Source organism: Equus quagga, chromosome 10, assembly GCF_021613505.1.
Source record: "Equus quagga isolate Etosha38 chromosome 10, UCLA_HA_Equagga_1.0, whole genome shotgun sequence".
NCBI classification, from domain to species: Eukaryota; Metazoa; Chordata; class Mammalia; order Perissodactyla; family Equidae; genus Equus; species Equus quagga.
The window spans coordinates 19,692,070-19,717,902 of record NC_060276.1 but is presented as its reverse complement, the minus strand read 5'-3'; the positions used below and the strand labels follow the sequence as shown (position 1 = coordinate 19,717,902).

The window sequence follows — 25,833 nt, the reverse complement described above, 5'->3', positions numbered from 1 at the left end:
GAATCACCTGCGGATGGTGTTAGAATGCAAATTCTAATTTAAACAGCTTCTGTGTTGGGTCTGAGAGTCTGCGTTTCTAACAAGCCGCAGGTGATCTTATGCTGCCAGTTGACCACATTTGAGTAGCAGGGAGCTAGATGATTCTTCAGGGGGATGCTGCAGAAGGTATATGATAATTCATCAGATGGAGCAGTGATTTACATCTCTGTTGTCTGGTACTGGGGCCAACTCACCACGTGTGGCTGTTGAGCATTTGAAATGTGGCTAGTCTGAATTGAGACGGACCGAGTGTAAAATACGCAAAAACTTAGTATAAAAATAAACTGTAAAATAGGTCATTAATACTTTTTATATTGATTATAATCTGAAATAGGGTTATTTTGGATATATTGGGTTAAATAAAATATTGTTAAAAATTTTAAAAGGGCTATGAATGGAAGGTGATCACACAGTATCTAGAGGGTGACACTGGGTTAGAAGAGGATTTTCTTGTTTTGGGAACCTGGGAAGAACATGCTAATAGGAAGGATAAATGGAGGGAGAGGTTGGCTCTCCAGGATCAGCAAGGGCAAGTAAGTAAGGTCTACGAGGAGGCAGGGGGTAAGGCAAGGTTTACGTGGCACATATATAATTATATAAGAGACAGGAAGACTGGAAGGAAACATGTAGCAATGTTAACGGTGGTATCTGGGTAGTGGGGATGATGTTTACATTTTATTTTTACTTCTTTTGTATTTTTATCTTCTTGTGTACGTTTTTTGTATTTTCCTTTTCCCTCCATAAAGATGCATAACTTTTAAAATTGGGGAAACGTAGAAGGACCGTAAGTTAGAGGTAGCCAGGGACACTGACTTCAGCACGGGAAGCAGCCCCACAGGAGCATGTGACAGGAACACGCACATCACAAGGATAGTGTAAGCATGTGTGCACGCATCGAGAGAGGACTAGAAGGAGGCTCTCCACACTGTGAAGAATAGTAGTCTTTGGATGTCTGGATTTCGGGTAATTTTTACCTTCTTTCCACTTTTGTGTATAGTTTAAATGTTTTATGAGTATATACCTTTTTATAATCAGGAAAAAGAAGCTACTGTAATTTTGAAAAAATAGGTGTAGTCTTCATCACAAAAAATAATAGTCCCACTATATTCTGTGTTGATAAAACCACATCTTAGGCTCTCGCTCTCCTGCTGACCTGAAAGAAGCAAGTGGCTGTATTGTGAACTGCCTAATGGAGAGGGCCACGTCGCGGGAAACTGGGGACAGCCTCAGGAGCTGAGTAACCTCTGGCCAACAGCCAGCAAGAAACTGAATCTGTTGGTGCTACAGCTGCGAGGGAGTGAATTCGGCAACAAGCTGAGTGAGCTTGGAAGTGAATTCCTTCCTCAAGATAAAAACACAGTCTGGTGGATACCTTGGTTGCAGCCTTGTGTGACCCAGAACCCAAGACCCAGTTAAGTCATGCCTGGACTCCTGATCTGCAGAAACCGGGAGACAGTAAATGTGTGGTGTTTAAGCTGCTAAATTTGTGGCAATGTTTTTTACGCAGCAATAGAAAACTAATATATCCTCCCACCAGCAGTGTGTGAGAATTTGACATGCTTTCTGCCAAACCCCTTGTATTGTCAGTCTTTTTAACTTTGGCCATGCTGGTGGGTGTGTATTGTGATTTTAATTTGAATATTCTAGATGACTAATAATGTTGAGCACTTTTTCATATGCTTATTGGTCATTTGGATATACTCTTTAATGAAGTGCCTTTCAAATATTTTCCCATTAAAAAAAATTGAGTTGCCTGTCTTTTTTTTTTTTTTTTGCTGGGAAAGATTCACCCTGAGTTAACATCTGTTGCCAATCTTCCTCTCTCTTTTTTTTCTCCTCCCCAAAGCCCCAGTACATAGTTGTATATTCTAGTTGAAAGTCCTTCTAGTTCTATGTGAGCCACCACTACAGCATGGCTACTGACAGATGAGACGAGTGGTATGATCCATGCCCAGGAACTGGGCCCAGGCTGCCAAAGTGGAGCACACCCAACCTTAACCACTAGGCCATCAGGGCTGGCTCGAATTGCTTGTCTTTTTATTGCTAAGTTGACGAGTTCTTTATTTATACTGGATATGAGATTTTATAGGATATGTAGATTAAAAATCTCTTTCTCCCAGTCTGGAGCTTGCCTTTTCCCTCTCTTAATTGTTTCTTTTAATGAAAATAAAAATGTTCTCAATTCTATTTTATTTACATCTTTTTTGTTTGTTGTTTCTTTCCCCCAGTTGTATTGAGATATAATTGACATAACGTATAGTGGTGTGAATTTCACCTCAATTAATAATTGAAAGAAGGTCTTCCGGCTCCAAATACAAGGCTCTCTTCATTCTTTAAGACCAGGTGTTTCTCATGGGAGAATAGAAAGAGAAAGGCATATTTTGGATTAACATAAGTGAAAACTTTCTAACAGAGTTATCCACTAGTATGATGGGCTGACTTGTGACTTACTTTTACTTATACTCATCATATAAACCCTATTTTTGTGTACTCCTGCGTGGTTACGGAACCTTCACACGAAAGGCTCAAGAATCAGATGTAGCTCATTGACTAAGGGAATCACCTAGGGTGCTTTGCAGCTATTCCTTCTGGTCACAGCGGTTAGAGCCAGAAGCCAGTCAGCAGGCTCTGTCGTCTTTTTCTGGCTGATTGTGAGGTGCGGATTAACTCGGACTACCCCATTAGCATTTCTACTCTTCAGATTCCTTAATTTATTATGGTCCCCTTGTCTGTTTCCAACCTGCTCTTTCACCAGTGTGTTGGGAGTACAGGGCCTGAGTCTAACTCTTCAGTCCCTAATGCCTGGAGCCTAGTAGGTGCTGAGGTTTATTTGCTTACTTGATCTTTCTTTTCTTTTCAAGCTCTGGCGCCTCACTAAATACCTCTCACCCCCTTTCCCTCATTTTGCCACTTTTGTTTTAAGCCCTTTTCCCCGCCCCATTCCTTTCCCTCGTTTTTTCGTACTCAGCGTGAGGCGCCCCGCCCCTCGCTCCGCCCCTTCACGCTGCTTGCCCCGCCCCTCGCATCGCCCTGGCTCCGCTGGTCTCTCTCCTCTGACCCTGCCCCTCCTTTCTTGGTTCGCGCGATGGGTGGTAATGCGGTGACAAGGCGACATCTCTGCCCCCACTGGCGAGCACGTTAACCGCAGAGGCTGCCAAAGTCTCACGCCTTAGCTCCGGCTCCCTACACCTCTGGAGAGTCAGGTTGCCCCCTCTGGGTCTTTGCGCCCGAAGCCTGCCTGAGTGCCCACTAAGACCGCCGCCATTTCTGCCTCTTATTTCGCGCCTTCTTTTTTAGGCTTGGAGGAGGCGGAGTTGTAATGCCTGCGCCACTGTTGCCGAGGCGACGACTTGGTTACTTCCGTTGGTTTCAATGCTTCCGGGTTGGCATTGCGGTGGCGTTTCCGACTGTGGGAGCCTCGGCTTCCCAGTCGTCCGATGAGCCCGAGCAGGTGAGGGGGTGCTCCTGGACTTCCAGGCTGGGGAGCGGGGCTGGGCCGCGCCAGACCGCGCGGGGCCGGGCTGGCCTGGTTCCCGGCCTGGGAGGGGCTTAACGGTCCTTTGGTCTCTCTCTCCCCTCAGCCGAGTCCCTTCCCTGTCTTTCACTCTTCTGGCATCGGTGGTTTTACTTCTTCGATTGAGCCCTGCTTCCTCGACCCCCCTGGGAGGCCGCCTCCTTCAGGCGCCTCCCTTCTCTCCACGAACTCGCTCTGACAGCTGAGGAACTGGCAAGATCCTGCTACCCAGAGGGTGAATGGGTATCTTTCCCGGAATAATCCTAATTTTTCTAAGGGTGAAGTTTGCAACGGCGGCCGTGATTGTAAGCGGAGTAAGCAAACACCTCCATTGTATTAGTGTGAGGGATGCTGTTGAAAGATGCTCCCCTTCGGTTTCTACCCCTGCCACTCCTTGAGGCCGAGGCATTGAAGGCATCTATTAAAATGCAGTTCAGCTAACTAATTGGGGTGACAGCCATTATCAACATGAATTAGTTTCTCAGACAAGGTAACAGCAGGGACATTTGTAGTTTTCTGTCAGTGTTTCCTTGGTTTTTCCAGGCTGGGGATCTTCCCTCTCCTTCATTCCCTACATCATCATTCCTTTGTGTCTCCATTTTAGGCGTTTATCTCTAATCTCACTGCCAACAAACATCTAGTCTACTTTACTTCACACCATCCTAAGCTAGTTTCCCTGTCTTTCCGGTTTGTAATCCATCGCTTGCTGCAGCTCCAGTAGGCTAACTAAAATGTGGTGGATTTCCTCAAGGCGCTCCTCCTTCAAAAACTTAAAATATCCCTCCCACCGGGCCACACACACTTTGATTTCAAGCCTTTCAACCCAATCTGTTCCCTATCATACTTCTTGCCCAGGATTGTTTCAGTCAGATAAGGGAATTCTCTTTTCCAGTTAGGTTGCATTTGTCCTTCTCAGAACAAACCATACTGATGTCTGCTTTCACATGCTGTGCTTTTTGCCACATTTGTGTCTCTGTTCATCCTCTTCTCCCCCCCCCCCCCCCCCCCCGCCCTCTCCCTTACCTATACCTATCCAGATTCTACCTGCCCTTTGTCAAGGCCCATTTTAAGTTCTCACCTCCACAAGCCTTCTCAGATTATTCAAGCCCGTGCTAATTGTCTCCTTGTCTGTGCTTCTCCTGCTCTTATAGTTTGTACTATATAGTTTAGCACTTAATTTTTTCTCTAATGAACTACTTTGATTTCTTCCACCAGATTATTAGCTCTTGAAAGGCAAGTATTGTATTTCATGCAACTTTTATCCCCACTCCCATCTCCTTGGTTATCCAGGAAAGACAGGTTGAATGATAAATATTGTCATAATGTTAGAACATATCTTCTGTGTTTTTTTTAATGTGACATTTATACCCATAGCACATTGCAGGTTTGGGCATTTAGTATACGTTCAATAAATATTTGGTTAACTCTCCACTATTTCCTCCTCAATCTGAGAATCTCTAATGCCTGTTCTTTCTTAAAGGAGAAAGCAAGAAAGGCACCCAGATTTTTCTGACCAGATCTTTGGAGCAGTGTAGAGCTGTGTAACTTGTATTCTAGAACATTCTTTTCACTTTTAGGCTATCAAATTTTCCTTAGTCGGACCTCAGAATACACATCTGCATTTCAAAGGCATTTTTTTGTTAGCTTTTTTATACGATAAAACTAAGGCACTATATTTCTATTTTAACTCAGATAGGACTTCTCTCCTTTTACCCATGTCTGGGGAGAGCCCCCACAAGTCAAAATCATTTTTAGTGTGCTTGAGGTATTTTGCACAAGTAATTCTCTGCAACAAAAGTAAGGGAAGAGAATTAGTAGGCAGGGAACCTCTGAGGATCAGCAAAGTGTTGTGGACAGGGTGTGTAGCATTGGTCAAGTCCAGCAAATTAACTTTCTGATTTCTCCCCTGATCTTTTACATACAGACTGCATACATAGATAAAGGACATCACACTAGAACCAACCAAGTATTTAATGGATGTGTACCTAATTCTGTCCAAGAAATTCTAAAGGTTATATAAAGCACTGTGAGACATGGTGTCTGCCTTCAGGGATCTTACCTAGTTAAGAGAAAATAATATGAGGCAACTAGAAGATAAATCTCATCCTAGTCATTATTTGTATCCCTGAGATTAAGTTATAGAAGGGATAAAAGAAGGCTCCATAAAACATTGCACAGCTGTAGAATAGGTATGACATAAGAGGCATGCATTTATATGGCCTTATGTAAAAGGCTCGGTGGTTTTAGCTGACATTTCAATGATTCAGTAGTGTGATGGCCCCCACAAAAGTGACTGCAATTTTCAGCTGTAGAAATTGCAGTATGATATAGAGGATGGTGAAAATGATCATGGATATTTAGCCAGAGAAAGATGAGATGGAGGAGAACACGATAGCTGTCTTTAAATATTTGAAGGACTCCCCTCGGGAAAAAGAGTACATATGTTCAATATTACCTCCAAAAAATGGATGACAACTAGAGGAAGGCAGACTTTTGGCTCAGTACGAGGAAGGAATGTCTAAAATCAGACCTAATCGAAGATAATACAGGACTTCTTCATAGCAAGAGTCTTTCCTAACATTGGAAGGAAAGAGATTTTGCTATCAGATGGGGATGGGGAGGTGGCAGTAATAACAGTGTTGAATTTGGTCAGTGGTCCCCAGACTTCGCGATTTCATGGACCAATAAAATTTAAATGAAAGTTTGGGGAGGGCGCACAAATTAGGGTAGCCAGTCTTATTTTGCCAAGTAAGAACACTAAACAGAATCAACTACCAACTACTATTATCATTTCATACAAGAAAGGTGATTTTTAAAAAATGCTCCGGGAGTAGGGAGAACATGATCTAATAGATAGTCCTTTAAATTAAATACACTTAGCTGGAAAAAAGGCACGAGGTACCCTTCTTTTCTTCATTTCACCTCAGAATTGTGAAAACTTCGTTAAAGAACCACTGGGTTAGCTGACCTAAGAGCCAGTGACTGGTCTTGCTGCTCCCTGCTATGGCTCTGCCTCCTGCATTTAGCTGATTATTGCTCCCTGAACCCTGAGCACATCTTCCTTATTAAAAGGCGAGGTAACAGGTAGTAAAGTTCAGATGGAAGCTTTTTCTGTAGTGAGGAGAGTTGAAAGAAGTCGTAAAGAGAAAGCTTTGGAGAGAAACAAAGCAGCCATTTGCAATGTTTGACTGTTTGGGGGACTTTCTAAATTGGTGAATGGAGGGGGCTTTTTTCCCCACAAACTCAGAGAGGGGATATGCCATGGTCGTTGCTTTTGCATGCCTACCCCCTCGCCATGTGTGTCATGTTTTACCATCAACTGTAATCTTAAAATGTGGGCGTAGCTGAAAATGCTGATAAGATAGTGTTTAGTCCTCAGGACTCTTATTTGAAGCTGCAGCTGATGTTTCAAGCAGCTATTCCCGCCTTGTGTTTTAGAATTCCTTTCAACAACTTTCCTCCAAAAGAGCTATCTATCCCAGACTCTGTAGTTTAGATGGACTGACTGATCACACTATGCTTGAAAGGAAGTTTCCATAATTATTTTTGTGGCCTCTAACTAAAACATTTGTCTGCATGTTTGCTATCCTCTCTGGAAAATTGTTCTGTGCTTAGTTACAGAGAATTCCTTATGTGGAAACAAAGCAAAACCTGGTCTCCCCTAAAAAGACACTGCGACTCAGTGGTGCTAACCCCAGATTGGGCAATGGGGGAGGTGGGCAGCAAGTAATATCTGTTAAAATCTAAATTTGAGTACTTAACTTTTCAAAAATGTAATAATGATAATAGCTAATAGCTGTTGAACTAGGTGCCAGGTACTTTTCTAGGTGTCGTATGTATGTTGTTTAATTTTTACAACAACCCTATAGTTAGTATTTATTATTATCCGCATTTTACAGTTCAGAAAACCCAGGTGTAGAGTGGTTAAGTAACATGCCCAAGGTCACAGAACTAGTACGTGGTGGTGTCGGGATTTGAACCTAGGCAGTCTGACTTCAGAGTCTTCATTACTGACCATAAACCACTTGAGGTTGCTTTTGAAATTCAATGGTATACATACTGTGAAGCTCTGAAAAAGGAATATTTAAAAGAAATCCGAGAATCCATCCTAAGAGATTACTTCCAGCTGGACCAGGATTTAGGAGGTGATGCCTAGAGCAGTAGTTCTTTTTTGTTTGTTTTTTTTAAAATTTTTTTATTTTTTGAGGAAGATTAGCCCTGAGCTAACTCCTGCCAATCCTCCTCATTTTGCTGAGGAAGACTGGCCCTGAGCTAACATCCATGCCCATCTTCCCCTGCTTTATATGTGGGACGCCTACCACAGCATGGCATGCCAAGCAGCGCCGTGTCCACACCCCGCATCCGAAGCAGCAAACCCCGGGCTGCTGAAGCAGAACGTGCGCACTTAACCGCTGCGCCACCGGGCTGGACCCAGAGCAGTAGTTCTTAAAGTGTGGAAGTATCAGCATTACTTGGAAGCTTGCAAATTCTCAGGCCAGACTCAGACCACCAATCAGAAACTCTGAGGGTAAGGCCTTGAGGTCTGTGTTTTAATTCGTCTTGTAGATGATTCTGGTGCCCATTAAAATGTGAAAACCACTGATCTAGAGGACAGAGCTGTGGAGAAAAATAAAATCCAAGCGAGAAATAGCTGAGAGTGGCAGGAAAAAAGAGCTGAAAAGATTGAGGATGACAGGTTTAATGGGGGTGGGATGGGGAAGGAGGAGAGGAGGGCAGGGAGTAGAATACATTGTTAAAGAACCCGAACATCAAAGAAAAACAATATTTTTATGTGTGTGCTTTAAAAGGCCAGGAAAAAGGAGATTCGCTAGATCGATGTGTGTTAAATGTCAGAGAAAGGGAGACGTCATCCATATTGCTGTCATTCCTCTGGGAACCAGAAGGAAGGTGAAAAGGTGCTTAACTCAGCCTGCGCCTAGTGGGGGGAAGCTGTGTATATCTAGAAGCTAGACAAGTTAAAACCCTAAAGTTCAGTGGAGAGATGAGAAGGCTAAGAATATGAGAAGGTAGTGGTGTCAGCCTGTGCTTTGCATCTGAATCAAGCTGACTGACTACCATGAACTGCTTTTATGAGATGCCTCAGCCTATATAATTTGAACTCCAGGTTCCTTCACTTGTAGCTGTCTAGTTGAATGTCTAAGTTGGGTGTGCTGGATGGACTGAAACCTCTTCTTTGGGTGGGAATGGGGATAGCATTAAAGAAACTAGAGAGAACGAAGGGCACAGGTTGAAATTGAGTGAGTAGTACACCTCTCCCTACAGAATGGCAGTAAAGAATGCATTCATGATCATCCATCACATAAAACAGGATCCCCCATTTTGTGTCATTCCACTTGGTAGGGGTTTTCCTCTACATCTGTTTTATTTACCAGTTATGAATTATGTGATCAGATGCTAACAAATGCTCCTCACTCTTGTGCCTTGTTCTGATTTGTGTTTATTTTTAGCACCAGAAAAGTGCCACTGTAAGCCATGAGATGTCTGGTCTGAATTGGAAACCCTTTGTATATGGCGGCCTTGCCTCTATTGTTGCTGAGTTTGGTAAGAATGTGAAAACTGACAAATCTGCTTCTTATGGTATAGATGGTAGCTTATGCTGATAGTTATTTTTGGTGAAAACTAGATAAAAAGTAAAAAGGTCACCCTATTTGTTTTAAAAATTATTGTCCTAAAGTCATTGAGTAATATTTTCTGAGAAAGTACTGCTAATCGGTATGGCAAGTGAAGTTAAGAAAAGTCAGACTTAGGAAGCTTTTTTGATAGTCTAATGCTTTGTTTATTTGCTAGGCTTAAGTTATATACATGAAAAAATAGAGAGAGAATTAGATAAGATAGACGTTTCTGCTATATTCCTGTACTAATGGTCTTTCTTTTATGCTAAGTTGTTTATAACTTTCTTAGTAAGTATCCAGCCTTCTGTTTTTCAAACCTCTGTTCCATTTTAGAAGAAAATTGACTAGCAAGATCAAACCAGGTTCTTCTCTGTTTGATTTTAATTTTGAAATATTTTTAGATTGTGTCTTCATCTTCCCAATTTTCTCTTTCCTAAACTATTCATCGGTGACTTCAATCCACTAATCTTTGTTGACTTTCTTGGCATATGCTATGGTGTTATGACATCAAGGTCATCAGTGACAAGAGCTATATAATCACCTTGTTAGTTTTAGACCTTGAACTATTCCTTGAAACATATTTTGTCAGTGTAATGACCACTTCTATGTGTTGACATAAGAGAAGGAAGTTTGCTTAAAGAAATTTTCCCCCCAAGCACTGTGTTGGTGTTAGTCCTGAATTACCTGAGTTACCAGGATAAGTAGCTCAAATAGGGCTTTGCCATTATCTTTCATAATACTAGGGAACTGTTTGTTTTTTGTAAACAGATAAAGGAAAAAACCCACAAAACTTTGTAATAGTGTGTAAGAGCATCTCGAGCAGCAGTCCCCTGCTTTCTTATCTTTGTGAAAGTTTGGGGAGATTTTATGAGGGAGAAGTGGGGAGACTTGAGGTGGGAAGGGGGCAGAAGCAAGAGACAGAGATAAATGCCAGACTGTCTGTTACATATGAAATTAAAACAACATTTAAATTATTTCGCATTTACAGCATATTAGGACCAGCTTAAAGCACTTTGTTATATCACAGTTTTATTTATACTGTGGGTCACATCCTGCTACCTGGATCCAGTATGGCACATTTTACCACATACAACTCTTGTCCTCTGACAGTGGTATTCCAGTAGAGATCTTCTATGTATTATAAAAAGGACTCTGTCTTATGTTTTAAAAATTGTCATTGGCTTCAATTCAGCCAAAATTTAGCAGTGACTCTTTGGAAAAACTTAGGACTGAGTGTGTCCCTTCATAGGAACTTTCCCTGTGGACCTAACCAAAACGCGACTTCAGGTTCAAGGCCAAAGCATTGATGTCCGCTTCAAAGAGATAAAATACCGAGGAATGTTTCATGCCTTGTTCCGAATCTATAAAGAAGAAGGTGTATTGGCTCTATATTCAGGGTGAGACTGGATTCTTTTCTTACATCATGAATAGAAATACTTTTTAAAGAAGCCATGTGTTTCAGTTGTCCAATAATTTGTGCCCTTCGTAGTCACCATTTCAACTTGTAATTCAATACTGATGTGCCAGTTTATATTTCACTTGCTTGTAAGTCTTAAGCTTTGGTTTTTTGTTCATCTGGCTATAAGTGATACATTTTAAAATGGATATCTCGTTGCAACATTGGCTTTCTCCTGTTTTCCCGAGTCATCGATAGCCACTATGAATAGCAGCGCCAATTAACTGTATATATTTCTGTGATATTCTTAATGAATTTCCAAATGCTGACTTCTTTTAAAATTTTCCTCTTTAAAGAAATACTGTTCTGGCAGTTTCAACAGAAAATGCAGAATGAGAGAGAGGGAGACCCATCCCTTTTTTTGTTAACTTTGATTAGCCATAAGTTTGTGGTTGTCCAGTTTGTAATTTATCTGCTGCCGATGTCCTAGGCCACACCAGTTCTGGGGTCCCAGTTTATTTCTCAGTGAATGGACATCAATTTTACTATTAATCTCTGTTAGACTTAATTTCAAAGGTAATTTTCTTGGGGAAAAAATCGAGTAGTATATCCTGAAGCAGGTGAATCATGGATCATCTGTTTCAGTGTGTTCTTTCATCAGCATGGATAATCACAAGATCATTTTTTTCTGATAGGAAGCAATAAAGTCAGAAATATGCGTATTTAGTCATCATTTTTTTAATCTTAACTGAGCTGCTGCTGTCTTTCTATTTATAACTATTAAAGTGTAGTTCTACAATTTGGAAGAATCTCAAAGGAGGTACGAGTGAGAATGTCTCCAATTTGTAAGCAAAACTTAAATAGGATGAAATTTTGCCTTGTGTACCTCCTCCTTGATAGGATTAAAGATGCATCTGCAACTGTTGGGAAGTAAGGTTGATTTTTTTTTGTAAATCTTAATGAGATGGATAATGCTGTATACTTCTTTTTCTACATTGTTGGATTCAATTTGGTAATTTTTTGTTAAGGATTTTTGTATCTAAGTTCATGAGAGATATTTGCCTATAGTTTTCCTTTTTTGTATTGTTTTTATCTGGTTTTGGGATCAGGGTAGTACTAGCCTCATAAAATGAGTTGGGAAGGGGCCGGCCCCGTGGCGCAGCAGTTAAGTGCGCACGTTCCGCTTTGGCGTCCTGGGGTTCGCTGGTTCGGATCCGGGGTGCGGACATGGCACTGCTTGGCATACCATGCTGTGGTAGGCGTACCACATATAAAGTAGAGGAAGATGGGCATGGATGTTAGCTCAGGGCCAGTCTTCCTCAGCAAAAAAATAAAGGAGGATTGGTAGCAGTTAGCTCAGGGCTAATCTTGCTCAAAAACAAAAATGAGTTGGGAAGCATTCCCTCTTCTGTTTTCTGGAAGAGATTGTGTAAGAGTGCTGTTAATTTTTTAAATGTTTCATAGAATTCCCCAGTGAAATCATCTGGGCCTGGAGATTTCCTTTTTGGTAACTTTTAAATTATAAATTAAAATTTTTTAAGGTTACAAGACTGTTCAGATTATCTGTTTCATTTTGATGGAGTTTTGGTAGTTTGTGGCTTTCAAAGAATTAGTCCATTTCTTCTAAGTTGTTGAATTTATGAGCATAAAGTTGTGTATAGTATTCCCTTATTATCCGTTTAATGGCCACAGAATTTGTATTGCTATTCCATTTCATTCCTGATATTGGTGACTTACGTGTTCTTTCTTTTTATTAGTGTGAGCCTTGCTAGAGGTTTATCAATTTTATTGATTTTTTTTTCAAAAAGAGCTGACTTTTTGTTTCATTGATTTTTCTTTATTTTCTTGTTTGCAATTTTATTAATTTATGTTCTTTATTATTTTCTTCCTTTGGGTTTATTTTTCTCTTCTTTTTCTAGTTTCTTGAGGTAGGAACTTACATTATTGGTTTGAAACTTTCTCCTTTTTCTAACATAAACATTTTGTGCTATAAATTTCTCTTTCAGCACTGCTTTGGCTGTATCTCACATATTGTAATGGGTTGAATTTTCATTTTCACTCAGTTCTGTATATTTTTAAAGCTTCCTTTGAGACTTACTGTGACCCATGGATTGTTTAGAATGTGTTGTATAATTTCCAAGTGTTTGAGAATTTTCCGTTTTGATTTCTAATTTAATTCCATTATGGTGAGAGAACACATATTCTATATGATTTCAATTCTTTTAAATTTGTTGAGGTTTGTTTTATTATGCAAATGTGCTATCTCTTGGTGGTTCCATGGGTGCTTGAAGAAAATTCGTATTCTGCTGTGGGGTGGAATGAGGTGGGTAATGGAAATGAGTAGCCTGTCTAGATATGTATAATCTGCCAGTGCATGTTGAGTATAATTGCCTTTTTTGTTTTTGCAGAATCGCTCCTGCCTTACTAAGACAGGCATCATATGGCACCATTAAAATTGGCATTTACCAAAGCTTGAAGAGATTATTTGTAGAACGTTTAGAAGGTCAGTATGGACTCCTCATTCTCTTTTGGGGTAATACTCAAAGGGATTATTGAAATCATGCTTAGTGGGAAGTGTTCATTACAGGATGCCTGAGAACGGGTGACAATCATTTCATGGAAGAAGCGAGCTTGTACTGACTTGGGATTAATCCTTGCAGAGGTGATGTATGGGTTAGAGGGACCTGCTCTTCAAGTTTGTCCGTTTTCATATCAAAGGGAAAAAAAAGCTTCTGGTCATCACAGAGGGAACGTGGACCAAGCTTGTCCAGAACATTAATGCTATTTTCATCAACAAGAGGACTACAACTATAAGGAATTCTCTAGCTGCCAATTTTTATAAGCTTTTGTAGGTGGAGTAGTTTTAGGCTATTATGTTCTAGATTCTGATGTACCTATGGTTACCTTGCGCACATTCAGCATTATCATGTGTCTCTCTCTTTGCTGCTGCAGCATTTCCAGCCTGCTATTGTACTAAATGGTTATTTTACCATAGGCCTGGGGCTCTTGCATTGTTGGGGACAGCTAGAGAGCCTTTCGGTTAGTGATGTCCTTTGAGTCACTTTATTGTCCTAAATCAACTTTTTCTGGATCCTCTTCTTTGAGGATCCTAAAGGATGCTCTTCCAAAATAATTTCCTTTCACAGATTCTTCACTTGGGTTTACCCAGATGTTTCACTTGGGTTTACCCAGTTTCTATTTGTAGGCTCTTCGTGGTGAGGAGGTGTGGTGAAGATTGACTTTTCACTTTGGAACAATATGGTTTCTTTGTTCTTTTTTCTCGCTGAGAGGATTTAATTCCAAATGACTAGTTTTTCACATTTAACTACAGAAAACTTCTGTAAATAAATAGAGGGTGGTAGATATTAAGGCCCATCATAATTAATATTTAGATTTTTTCTATTAGACATAAGTTTTATGTTTTAACATTTGGTTCCTGAATCTTTAGAGTTGATTATTCTCTGGAAAAAGACTTTAAAAACCATTTTCTTTAGATGTTTAAAATGGTTGAAGGGGGAATACCACATTCTGAATTTATTTGTGGGTATCGGCAGTTATATCGAATAATAGGACATGTTCCAGTGTCCTTCAGAAATAATTTTTTTAAATAGTGATTTATGTTTTATAATTTTTATTTTTCAATGTTGATTTGGGATCTAGAAATGCTTGAGTTTCTTTATTTTCACAAGCTTTGTAGTTCATTTCTACCGCCATCTCTCTGACTAGGGTTCCCTTCCTCTGATAGCTCAGTCCTCTGTTCTCAGGAACTGGTACCTAATACAAGCGGACCTTTCTTTCTTTCTCTTGTTCCTTTTTACAGATGAAACTCTTCTAATTAATATGATCTGTGGGGTAGTGTCAGGAGTAATATCTTCCACTATAGCCAATCCCACCGATGTACTAAAGGTAAGAGAGGTCTGGTAGCGTTGGATGTATGCAGTGTGATGTGAAAAGAGCATGATCTTTGAGTCAGATTTGAGGTCAGATCCTCACTTTGTCACTTGCCAGCTGTAAAACCTTGGGCAAATCACTTAACTGCTTTAAGCCTCAGTTTCCTCATTTGTAAAATGGAGACAATTCAGTACTTATCACATAGGGTTGTTAAGGATTAGAGATAGTATATGTAAACCGCCTCTCATTGTACTTGGTAGGTAGTAGATGCTCAATAACTAGTAGTCAATTTATTATGATATGCATCAATCCATTGGTCTTCGAACTAGAATATGCAAACCTCTGTAAGTGCTTTCCAAGGGCTATGCAATTTGAAGGGAATTGGTTTCCCTTGAATTTCCAAATCCCTGACTTCCATTTGTACTCTTTTCTAAAACTGATTTGAGGATGAATTTGTGTTTATGATAGTCCTTTCCCCGCTTTACAAAAGAAAGGCATGTCCTGCACCCATTCCATGTCTTACTATGGTATACTGACCTGTGGTGTAACCTGAGGTACCAAACAAAGGGATAAATCGAAATAGATTTTTTTGAGAAACTCCTTTAATAAGTAATTGAGGTACCTTAAGTCTGTAATGCCCCTGTCTTTTCCTGTCTTATCCATATTTCTGTTAAGGGTGGGATTTGGCCTTAAATGGTATATTTTGGCCTGTGTTGGGATATTGTGATTTCAGAGCTAGAACAGTATAGGTTAGTGTTGCTGAGTTTTAAAAATATAATTGGATTACTTTCAGCTTTTATCCAAACACAGAGTGAAACATTTATTTTAATAATATTAATCTTCATCTTATTTTATCTCATAAAATGGTAAACATATCCTACTTATTAACTTATTTAAACGTATGATTAATTAATGGCACTAAATATATGATTAAAATGTGTGAGAGGATCTCAAGTTTTTAAAAATTATTTTAGGGAGAATGTGAGAAAAAAGTAGGAGGACATATGCTTTATTTATTTGAAACCAGAGGTAGCTAGGTTAGTGAAGGAGAAATCTATTGCAATTCAGAGTTTTGAGAACCGAGAGAGTAACTTGAAAAACAGCACACACGAAGGAAACCGTTGATTGATGAAGAAAAGACATGAAATGATCTTTCTGGATTAAATTGAGAGTAATTTAGCTACAGAATTTTTATATCACTCTAGAAATTTACCGAACAAGTATTTATGAAGAGAACTGCTGCATCCTAAAGCTCTAAAATATTTGCAATATAATTATACTTGTTAGAATGTGCTTTTCAAAAACAATAATACTTCACTCCCTAAAGCTTCCTTTGTTAGCCAGCTGGGTCCTAGACTTAATCACCTAAGTGATTTGCCTCAGTTTCCTGACCCTCTGATCTGTCTGGTACAATTACAACCATTGACCAATGCTACAATCTGCGTTTTCCTTTCTTATACGTAGGAGGGCTGAGTAGTGGGGGGGGAGGAGTCACAGTTTTAGACTGTGACGGGACCGATGCAGGCTTTCTGATCACAGTTGGGCTGTTCAGTCCTTTCGCTTATCCTTGGACAGCTCTTTCTCTGATCTGCTGTGTGTTGCTTCCTTGCTTTTGTGCGCGTAGTTCTCTTTCTGCCTGCAGTGCCTTTTCCCCCTTGCCTCATGAATTTATCCTTCAAGACAGCTCAAGAACAGGACCACGACTCGGATGAGACAAGTGAGGTACTCCCTTTGGGTGCAGACTGGAAGGGGGCACCAAAAAACTCAGTAATTAAGAGAAATCACATTTTTATGCAGTAATTTTCAAAAATTAAAATGAATACAAAAAATTCATGATGAACAAAATATCAATATTTTGTACAATTCATCTCACTTGCCTCACTCTAATCCCACCCTGTTGGATCCTATCCTTAGTTACAGTTTTGACATTTGGTTCATTGAGGATTTTTGTGCATTAATTTTGATTTTTTTTCAGGTTTTTTTTGAGGAAGGTTAGCCCTGAGCTAACATCTGCTGCCAATCCTCCTCTTTTTTGCTGAGGAAGACTGGCCCTGAGCTAACATCTTTGCTCATCTTCCTCTACTTTATATGTGGGATGCCTGCCATAGCATGGCTTGACAAGCAGTGAATGGGTCTGCGCCCAGGATCCGAACCCGTGAACCCTGGGCTGCTGAAGCGGAATGTGTGAACTTAACTGTGGGCCACTGGGCCAGCCCCAATTTTGTTTTTTTATAATATTGCATTAATATATTATTTATCTGGATTACTGAGAGTTTTTTGCATCTGCCTCCTACCTTTTATGCCTGAGGAAAGTGCCACACTTGCCTTACCCTAGTCCCGGCCCTGCTCAAGAATCAACTCCTTAAAGAAGTCTTCTGCTTACCATAGGATATTTGTGGTTTCCATTTGTCTTTGTGATAGTGTCTATTCTGATTTAATTTGGTTTAGGTTTTTATTTCAAAACTCAGTAGTAGCAGTTGATTTTCCACATAAAAATATGCTGCTATTTGGGCCAGTCCTGTGGCCAAGTGGTTAAGTTTGTGCGCTCTGCTTCGGCGGCCTGGGGTGCATGGGCTCAGATCCTGGGCGTGGACCTACACACCGCTCATCAAGTCATCCTGTGGCAGCATCCCACATAGAAGAACTCGAATGACCTACAACTAGGATATACAACTATGTACTGGGGCTTTGGGGAGAAAAAAAAAAGAGGAAGACTGGTAACAGATGTTAGCTCATAGCCACTCTTCACACACAAACACACACAAAATGGTGCTGGTACATGACTTACCAAGGACGTTTATTGAAACCTAGAGTTTTGCTTCAGGAAAATCAGGTCTACATTTGGGCCACTAGTATTTAGTGACTGGTTGCTGTGATCTCTACGTACAGTCAGTGGGAAATTGTACCAGATCTTTTACATGGCTTTTAATGCTATATCTCCTTTCTCGTGCCTCTCAAAGGCCACTTTGTACAATATAGTATCATACTCTTTACAAATAAAACTCAATTTAAGGTCTTGTAAGCAATGCATGTTCAATGTGGAAGAAAGTGGAAGGCAGGAAAAACAACACAAAAGAGAAAACTGCTCACTTGTAGCCTTATCACTCAGACTTAAACTAACCCTGTCACCATTTGGGTGTGTTTGTTCATCCGGTCTCTCTGTTGTGCATGTGGTTATTTTTTTTAATTTTATTGAGGTCATATTGGCTTATAACATTATGTAAATTTCAGGTGTATATTATTATATTTCAGTTTCTATGTAGACTGCGTCGTGTTACCCACCAATAGTCTAGTTTTTATCCCTCACCATACATATGTGCCCCTTTACCCGTTTCGCCCTCCCGGACCCTTTTCCACTCTGGTAACCACTAATCTGTTCCCCTTATCTATGTGTGTGTTTGTCTTCCACATATGAGCGATATCATATGGTATTTATCTTTCTCTGTCTGACTTATTTGTTCAGCATAATACCCTCAAGGTCATCCATGTTGTTGCAAATGGCACAATTTTGTCTTTTTTATGGCTGAGTTGTATTCCATTGTATATATGTACCACATCTTCTTTATCCATACATCTGTTGATGGGCACTTGGGTTGCTTCCACATCTTGGCTATTGTGAATAATGCTGCTGTGAACGTAGGGATGCAAAAATCTTTTTGAATTGTTGATTTCATGTTCTTTGGATAAGTACCCAGTACTGGGATAGCTGGATCATGTGGTATTTCTATTCTTAATTTTTTGAGAAATCTCTGTACTGTTTTCCATAGTGGCTGCAGTAGTTTACATTCCTACCAGTAGTGTATGAGGGTTCCCTTTTTCGATGTTCTGTCCAACACTTGTTATTTCTTGTCTTGTTAATTATAGCCATTCTGATGGGCGTGATGTGATATCTCATTGAGCTTTGGTTTGCATTTCCCTAATAATTAGTGATGTTGAACATCTCTTCATGTGCCTGTTGGCCATCCGTATATCTTCTTTGGAAAAATGTCTATTCAAAACTTCTGCCCATTTTTTGATTGGGTTGTTCATTTTTTTGTTTTGAGTTGTATGAGTTATTTATATGTTTTGGAAATTAACCCCTTGTCCGATATGGTTATTTTTAAGTTTATATGTTTTTAGTAAAAGTAATATACACATCCATACTGTTTTGCAACCTGCTTTTTCTCTGTAGCAATTAATTGTTAACATTTTCCAACGTCAACAAATAATAATTGTATGCCAGAATTTTATGGCTGCATAGAATTATGTTAAAGTTTAATGGATGTGTCATAATTTATACAACCAATCTTTTGTTGTTGTTTTTGGAGCTTTAGGTTGTTTCTAATATTCCACTAAACGAATCATATTTTAAGTGAATTATTTTCTACTCACGCTGAGTCCTTGTTCTGTCTTTTCCCCAAGTTTTCTTCCAATTCCAGAAATAATGGACTTAGTATGAGGAATATAAGGCTGATGAAAATCATCTTTATAAAATATGTGTTGACACAAATTACATTCTTTCTATATATAGTTTGTCATTAATTTTAGCATAATGGTAGGTTGATTTTTCTCCTAATTCTCAATACCGTTTTCTTAATTTTAAATGAGTGAAACATCTCTTTTTGGTTCTCTCTGTCAAAGCAAGATGTTTACCTCATCTTATTTTAGATTCGAATGCAGGCTCAAGGAAGCCTGTTCCAAGGCAGCATGATTGGCAGCTTCATCGATATATATCAACAAGAAGGTACCAGGGGTCTGTGGAGGGTGAGTACTCTTCCTGGTGTTGCTCAGTACTCAGTTCCTAGAATTTGCAAATACTTTTTATATAAAGCCATAAAATTATTATTTGTCATCTTACAGTGTGTAAGATTCTTGGTAACCCTCAAAACAAAGAAGCTCCTTATCACCTATGAAAGGACCAAAAGTTATCAGTCATTATTGTTTCTGCTTAATATTTGGAGGTTGTATGTGTAAGAGAAGTTATTACATTATTTGAGATAGCCATTTTGGTTGGTTCAAATTCACAGTGAATTTAGTTTTTCAATATATGTTTTTGCCAGTTTTGTACTAACACAGCAATGTATGTTTATGATAGTCTTTGTAGTTCAAAAGTTGTTACCTAAAGCAACTTTTTAACGTTGTGAAAGGTAAAAGGTATATTACAAAATATTGAGAAAATATATGAAAGAGAAAAATACAATAGTTCCACTAGCTAGAGATAATCACTGTTAACATTTTGTCGTATTATCTTCCATTCTTCTACCTGGACTTTGTTTTTTTTTGTTGTTGTTCCTATAACTTTTTATCCTATTCTAATCACTTAAGATTGTAGTATTGACTACTGGTAGAAAATGCAGTGGGAGTAGAATGGGAAATCCATTAATAGACTCTTAAAGAAGAGAGCTTTGCTTTTTTTCTTCCTTTATAATTTTCCCCAACTTCTTGTTATGAAAATTTTCAAACCTATGGAAAAGTTGAAAGAACAGAGCAGTGGACACACACACTTCTTTTTGCTAAACTGTTTGAAAGAAGCTTGCAGACATCATGGTATTCCCCTAAATACTTCATTATCCATCTCCTAAGAATAAGGACATTCTCCTACATAAGAGCAATACCATTATCACACCTAAGAAAATTAACAATAAGTCCCTAATACCTAACATCTAGCCCATATTCAAATTTCCACTATTGATGAGACCAGGCCGATTTTCTTACAGAATGTTTCCTCGTAGTCCCCTGTATTTCCTGTAAACTGGAAGTTAGGTCCATTGGCTTGATTAGATTCATGTGAAACGTTTTTGATAACAGAACTTCATAGGTGACACTGTATTTCATATTGCATCAAAACAAGAGGCACATAATGTTAGGTTATCCCACAATTAGTGATGCCAAGTTTGATTACTTGGTAGGATGATGTCCGCCAAGTCTCACAATCATAGAAGATAAGTTTTTATCCCCTTTGCAGTTAGCAAGTAATCTGTACAATGATATTCTAGCAACATGCATATATCCTGTTATTTAATAACCTTTCACCAATTGGTCTTAGCATCCGTTAATGATCCTTGAGGTTTGCTTTTTGATAAGAGCAGGATGCACTTTCTTTTTTTTGAGGTAACATTGATTTATAACTGATTTCAGGTGTGCAACATTATAATTTGACATCTGTATATACAACAGTGTGCTCACCACCAAAAATCTAATTTTCATCCGTCATCGTACAATTGACCTGCTTTACCCATTTTGCCCTCCCCCCAACCCCCTTCCCCTCTGGTAACCGCCAGTGTGTTGTCTGCTTCTATGAGTTTGTTTTGTTATAATTTACGTATGAATGAAATCATACAGTATTTATTTTTTTCCATCTGACTTGTTTCACTTAATGTGATACAGGATGCTCTTTCTTGATTAGTCTAATTTAAAACCAGAAAATGGAACTAACTAGAACTTTTTCGCAAACTTATGCTAAGGGAAAGACAAAGACAAAGCAATAAATACTTGGAAATTTTGTCACAGGAACATAGCTCCTTTATTTTTAATTAAAAATTTTAATTGTGGTAAAATACACATAACATAAAATTTACTATCTTAACCGTTTGTAAGTATACAGTTCAGCAGTGTTAAGTACATTTACATTGTTGTGTGACCAGAATTCTTCTCATCTTGCAAAACTGGAGCTCCATACCCATTAAACAACAACTTCCCATCTCCCCCGCCCCTCAGCCCCTGGCAGCCACCCTTCTACTTTCTGTCTGTATGATTTTGACTGTTCTGGACACCTCATGTAAGTGGAATCATACAGTATTTGTCTTTTTGTGACTGACTTATTTCACTTAGCATAATGTCCTCAAGGTTCATTCATGTTGTCACGTGTCAGAATTTCCTTCCTTTTAAAGGCTAAATAATATTCTATTGTATGTATATACTGAATTTTGTTTATCCCTTCATTAATTAATAAACATTTGGGTTGTTTGTGCTTTTTTGGCCATTATGAATAATTCTGCTATGAAAATTCATGTACAAGTTTTTGTGTGAATACGTTTTCAGTTCTTTTGGGTATATATCTAGGTGTGAAATTATTGGGCCATATAGTAATTCTAAGTTTAACTTTTGTTTGTTTGCTGAGGAAGATTAGCCCTGAGCTAACATCTGTTGCCAATCTTCCTCTTTTTTACTTGAGGAAGACTAGCCCTGAGCTAACATCTGTGCCAGTCTTCCTCTACTTTATATGTGGGTTGCCACCACAGCACAGCTGATGAGTGGCATAGATCTGCACCTGGGATCCAAACCCATGAACCTAGGCCACTGAAGCAGAGTGTGCCAAACTTAACCACTATGCCACAGGGCCGACCCCCTAAGTTTAACTTTTTGAGGAATTGCCAAAGTGTTTTCCACGGTGGCTGCCCCATATTGCATTCCCTCCAGCAGTGTATAATGGTTCTAATTTCTTCACATCCTTACCAACACTTGTTATTGTTTTTTTCATAGCCATCCAAGTGGGTGTGTAGTGGTATATCATTATGGTTTTGACTTGCCTTCCCTAACAACTTATGATGTGTCTTTTCATGTGCTTATTGGCCATTTGTGTATCTTTGGGGAACTGTCTATTCAGATCTTTTGCCCATTTTTTTAATTGGGTTGTTTGGTATTTTATTGTTGTAAGAATTCTTTATATATATTTTTTTTCTTTTATTGAAGTATAATTAACATAGAATATTATGTTAGTTTCAGGCATACAACATAGTGACTCAGTATTTTTATACATTACAAAATGATCGCCATGATATGTCTAGTTAGCATCTATCACCACACAAAGTTATTACAAGATTATTGACTATTCCCTATGCTGTACATTACATCCCCATAACTTATTTATTTTATGACTAGAAGTTTGTATTTCTTAATCCCCTTCACTTATTTTGCCCGTGCCCTGACCTCCTTCCCCTGTCAACCACCAGTTTGTTCTATCTATGAATCTTTTTCTGTTTTGTTTTGTTTTGTTTGTTCATTTGTTTTGTTTTTTAGATTACACATATAAGTGAAATCATACTGTATTTGTCTTTTCTCTGTCTGACTTATTTCACTTAGCATAATACCACCTAGGTCTATCCATGTTGTTGCAAATGGCAAGAGTTCGTTCTTTTTATGGCTGAGTAATATTCCATTGTATATATACACCACATCTTCTTTATCCATTCATCTGTTGATTGACACTTAGGTTGCTTCCATATCTTGGCTATTGTAAATAATGCTTCAGTAAACATAGTGGTGCATATATCTTTTCAAATTAGTGTTTTTTTTTCTTCAGATATATACCTAGAATTAGAATTGGATCGTATGGTAGTTCTATTTTTAATTTTTTGATAAACCTCCATACTGTTTTTCATATTGGCTTTATCAATTTACATTCTCACCAACAATGCACGAGGGCTCCCTTTTCTCCACATCCTTGCCAGCACTTGTTATCTCTTGTCTTTTTGATAATAGCCATTCTGACAGGTGTGAGGTGATATTTATTGTGGTTTTGACTTGCATTTCCCTAATGATTCGTGATGTTGAGCATCTTTTCATGTGCCTGTGGGCCATCTGTATCCTTTTTTTTTTGAAAAATGTCTATTCAGGTCCTCTGCCGGTTTTTTAACTGGATTGTTTGTTCTTTTATATTGAGTCATATGAGTTATTTATATATTTTGGATATTAACCCCTTATTGGCTATATCATTTGCAAACATCTGCTCTCATTCAGTAGGTTGCCTTTTTGTTTTGTTGATGGTTTCCTTTGCTGTGCAAAAGCTTTTTAGTTTGATGTAGTCCCATTTGTTTATTTTTGCTTCTGTTGCCCTTGCCTAAGGAGACATATGCAAAAGAATATTGCTAGGACTAACGTCAAAGAGTTTACTGCTTATGTTTTCTTCTAGGAGTTTTATGCTTTCAGGTCTTACATTTAAGTTTTAATCCATTTTGAATTTATTTTTGTATATGGTGTAAGAAAGTGGCCCAGTTTCATTCATTTGCATGTAGCTGTCAAAACACTATGGTACTGGGACCGGCCCTGTGGCCGAGTAGTAAAGTTTGCGTGCTCTGCTTCGGTGACCAGGGGTTTCACTGGTTTGGATCCTGGGTGTGGACATGGCACCGCTCATCAGGCCATGCTGAGGCGGCATCCCACATGCTACAACTGGAAGGATCCACAACTAAAATATGCAACTATGTACTGGGGGGATTTGGGGAGAAAAAGCAGAAAGAAAACAAAAAGAAGATTGGCAACGTTGTTAGCTCAGGTGCCAATCTTTAAAAAAAAAAAAAAAAAAAGCAGTATGGTACTGATGAAAAAAAAAGACACATAGATCAATGGAACAAAATAGAAAGCCCAGAAATAAACCCATGCTTATATGGTCAATTAATCTACGACAAAGGAGGCAAGAATATACAATGGGAAAAGACTGTCTCTTCTTTATACATTTTGGATACTAGTCCCTTATTAGATAAATGATTTGCAAATATTTTCTCCCATTATGTGAATTGTCTTCACTTTCTTGATGGTATCTTTTGAATCACAAAAATGTTTGATTGTAATGAAGTCCAGTTTGTCTATTTTTTCTTTTGTCATTTGTGCTTTGGGTGTCGTCAGTGATTTTGTTTTTAGTACAGTAAGTGAATTGGGAATTTATAAGTGGTCCAGTATTAACCATTGATTTGAAAGAGTAACCTCTGTACTTCAGCCTTGGATTTTTCCGTCACTTTTTAACTCCCAACCTATTTTGCTGATTTTTAGACTTATGTCACTACGTATGTTTTTCCTTGGTGTCTAATGTCACTCATGTTTTGTAGGGTGTCGTCCCAACTGCTCAGCGGGCTGCTATCGTTGTGGGAGTAGAGCTGCCAGTCTATGATATTACGAAGAAGCACCTAATATTGTCAGGGGTGATGGGAGACACAATTTTAACCCATTTTGTGTAAGTATGATAGGTTGTGCTCATTCTGTATTTCCAATATTTTGAGCACAAAAAGCATCTTTCACCGAAGTCCTCATGTATAATTGATAATGGGTACATAGGGCCTAAATACCTTGTCTCTCTTAGCACCAAAACTGCAAGCCTTCTGATATGTGTACAGAGATCCCAGATGCTACGGGCACTTTGGTACTTGGGGGCAGCGTCTAATACAGCAGCCTGTCACATGTCTGTAGGATTCTCCTTTGTTCTTACACTTGGCCTCTATATCCAGTAAGCTCATCTGTTATTTGCTTTGGTTAATTTTGGATCAGAAAGCAAACTTTTCTCAAGGAGAATCAGAAAAAAAAGGGTGAAATTTTGTAGGGCCTATGAAACGAAACCACAGTTTTGGTGATCTCATCCTACGTTTTCTTTATCTTGCAATTTTTATGATATTTTACTACTCAGATGCATCTGGCATATGATGCTGTGGTTTGAAAAATTTCCATAACTAATAGATAATGCATGGCACTTCCTGCTTAGGAATCTTGCTAGACTTATAAACTTCACCCTTAAAAAAAGAAAAAGGCTCTCTGGGGCTGGCCCAATGGCTTAGTGGTTAAATTTGTGTGCTCTGCTTCAGTGGCCCAGGTTTTGCAGGTTTGGATCCCGGACGTGGACCTGCTCATCAAGCCATGCTGTGGCGGCATCCTATATACAAAGTAGAGGAAGATTGGCATGGATGTTAGCTCAGGGACCATCTTCCTCAGGCAAAAAGAGGAAGATTGGCAACAGATGTTAGCTCAGGGCCAATTTTCCTCACAAAAAAAAAACGAACAAAGAAAAAGGCTCTCTGAGTTTCGGATTGAAGGATGAAGGGGATAACTTTTGAATGATGTCTCTTTACAAAAGATTTCCTTTCTTTTTAGATTGTAATGAAAGAGCAAGTGCTAGGTTTTATCTGACGAGTCTGTCTTATTGTACATTTATCTTTGGCCTAATTTCTGTTTAGTGAGCAGGGGTAGAAGTGGGGCGATCTGTCGTCTTCAACTTTTCATCTTTAGTTCCAGCTTTACGTGCGGCTTGGCTGGGGCTCTCGCTTCCAATCCAGTTGACGTGGTTCGAACTCGCATGATGAACCAGAGGGCAATTGTGGGACATGTGGACCTCTATAAGGGCACTTTGGATGGTATTTTAAAGGTATGCACACTGTGGGCTTGGGTTGCATTTTTGGTTTTCTTTGATGCCTCAGACCTTCTTTCAGTCCTTGTTCGTAGTTGCTACATAATCATTCTGAAGATGGCAGAATTGTTATGTATATTTTTAGTAGCCTTTGAGAGTCATTCTCAGGTAGACAAGCTGTCTCCTTGGTGATCTGCTGGTGCACAGTGGTCCTTAATAGAATTATTCCAATTTGAACACTTGAGAATGTAGGACACTTTTATCAGTAGCT

At 39.0% G+C, this 25,833-nt stretch overlaps 1 protein-coding gene across 5 annotated transcripts in view; it reads left to right on the top strand.

The window, feature by feature from the left end:
* Nucleotides 1-3,224: 3,224 nt before the first annotated feature.
* The window catches only part of SLC25A14 (solute carrier family 25 member 14), a 51,465-nt gene continuing 28,856 nt past the window's right edge, over nt 3,225-25,833 (top strand). For 2 of the 5 annotated variants that reach the window (XM_046672561.1, XM_046672559.1), the window contains exons 1-8: nt 3,225-3,490; nt 9,022-9,115; nt 10,436-10,583; nt 12,991-13,085; nt 14,403-14,488; nt 19,121-19,216; nt 24,277-24,401; nt 25,445-25,580. In XM_046672561.1, the coding sequence (XP_046528517.1) occupies nt 3,359-3,490; nt 9,022-9,115; nt 10,436-10,583; nt 12,991-13,085; nt 14,403-14,488; nt 19,121-19,216; nt 24,277-24,401; nt 25,445-25,580 (912 nt within the window). In that variant the 5' untranslated portion in view covers nt 3,225-3,358. Of the gene's footprint in view, nt 3,491-3,620; nt 3,868-9,021; nt 9,116-10,435; nt 10,584-12,990; nt 13,086-14,402; nt 14,489-19,120; nt 19,217-24,276; nt 24,402-25,444; nt 25,581-25,833 lie in introns of all 5 variants that reach the window. The other 3 variants (XM_046672562.1, XM_046672558.1, XM_046672563.1) reach the window with 3 other exon arrangements.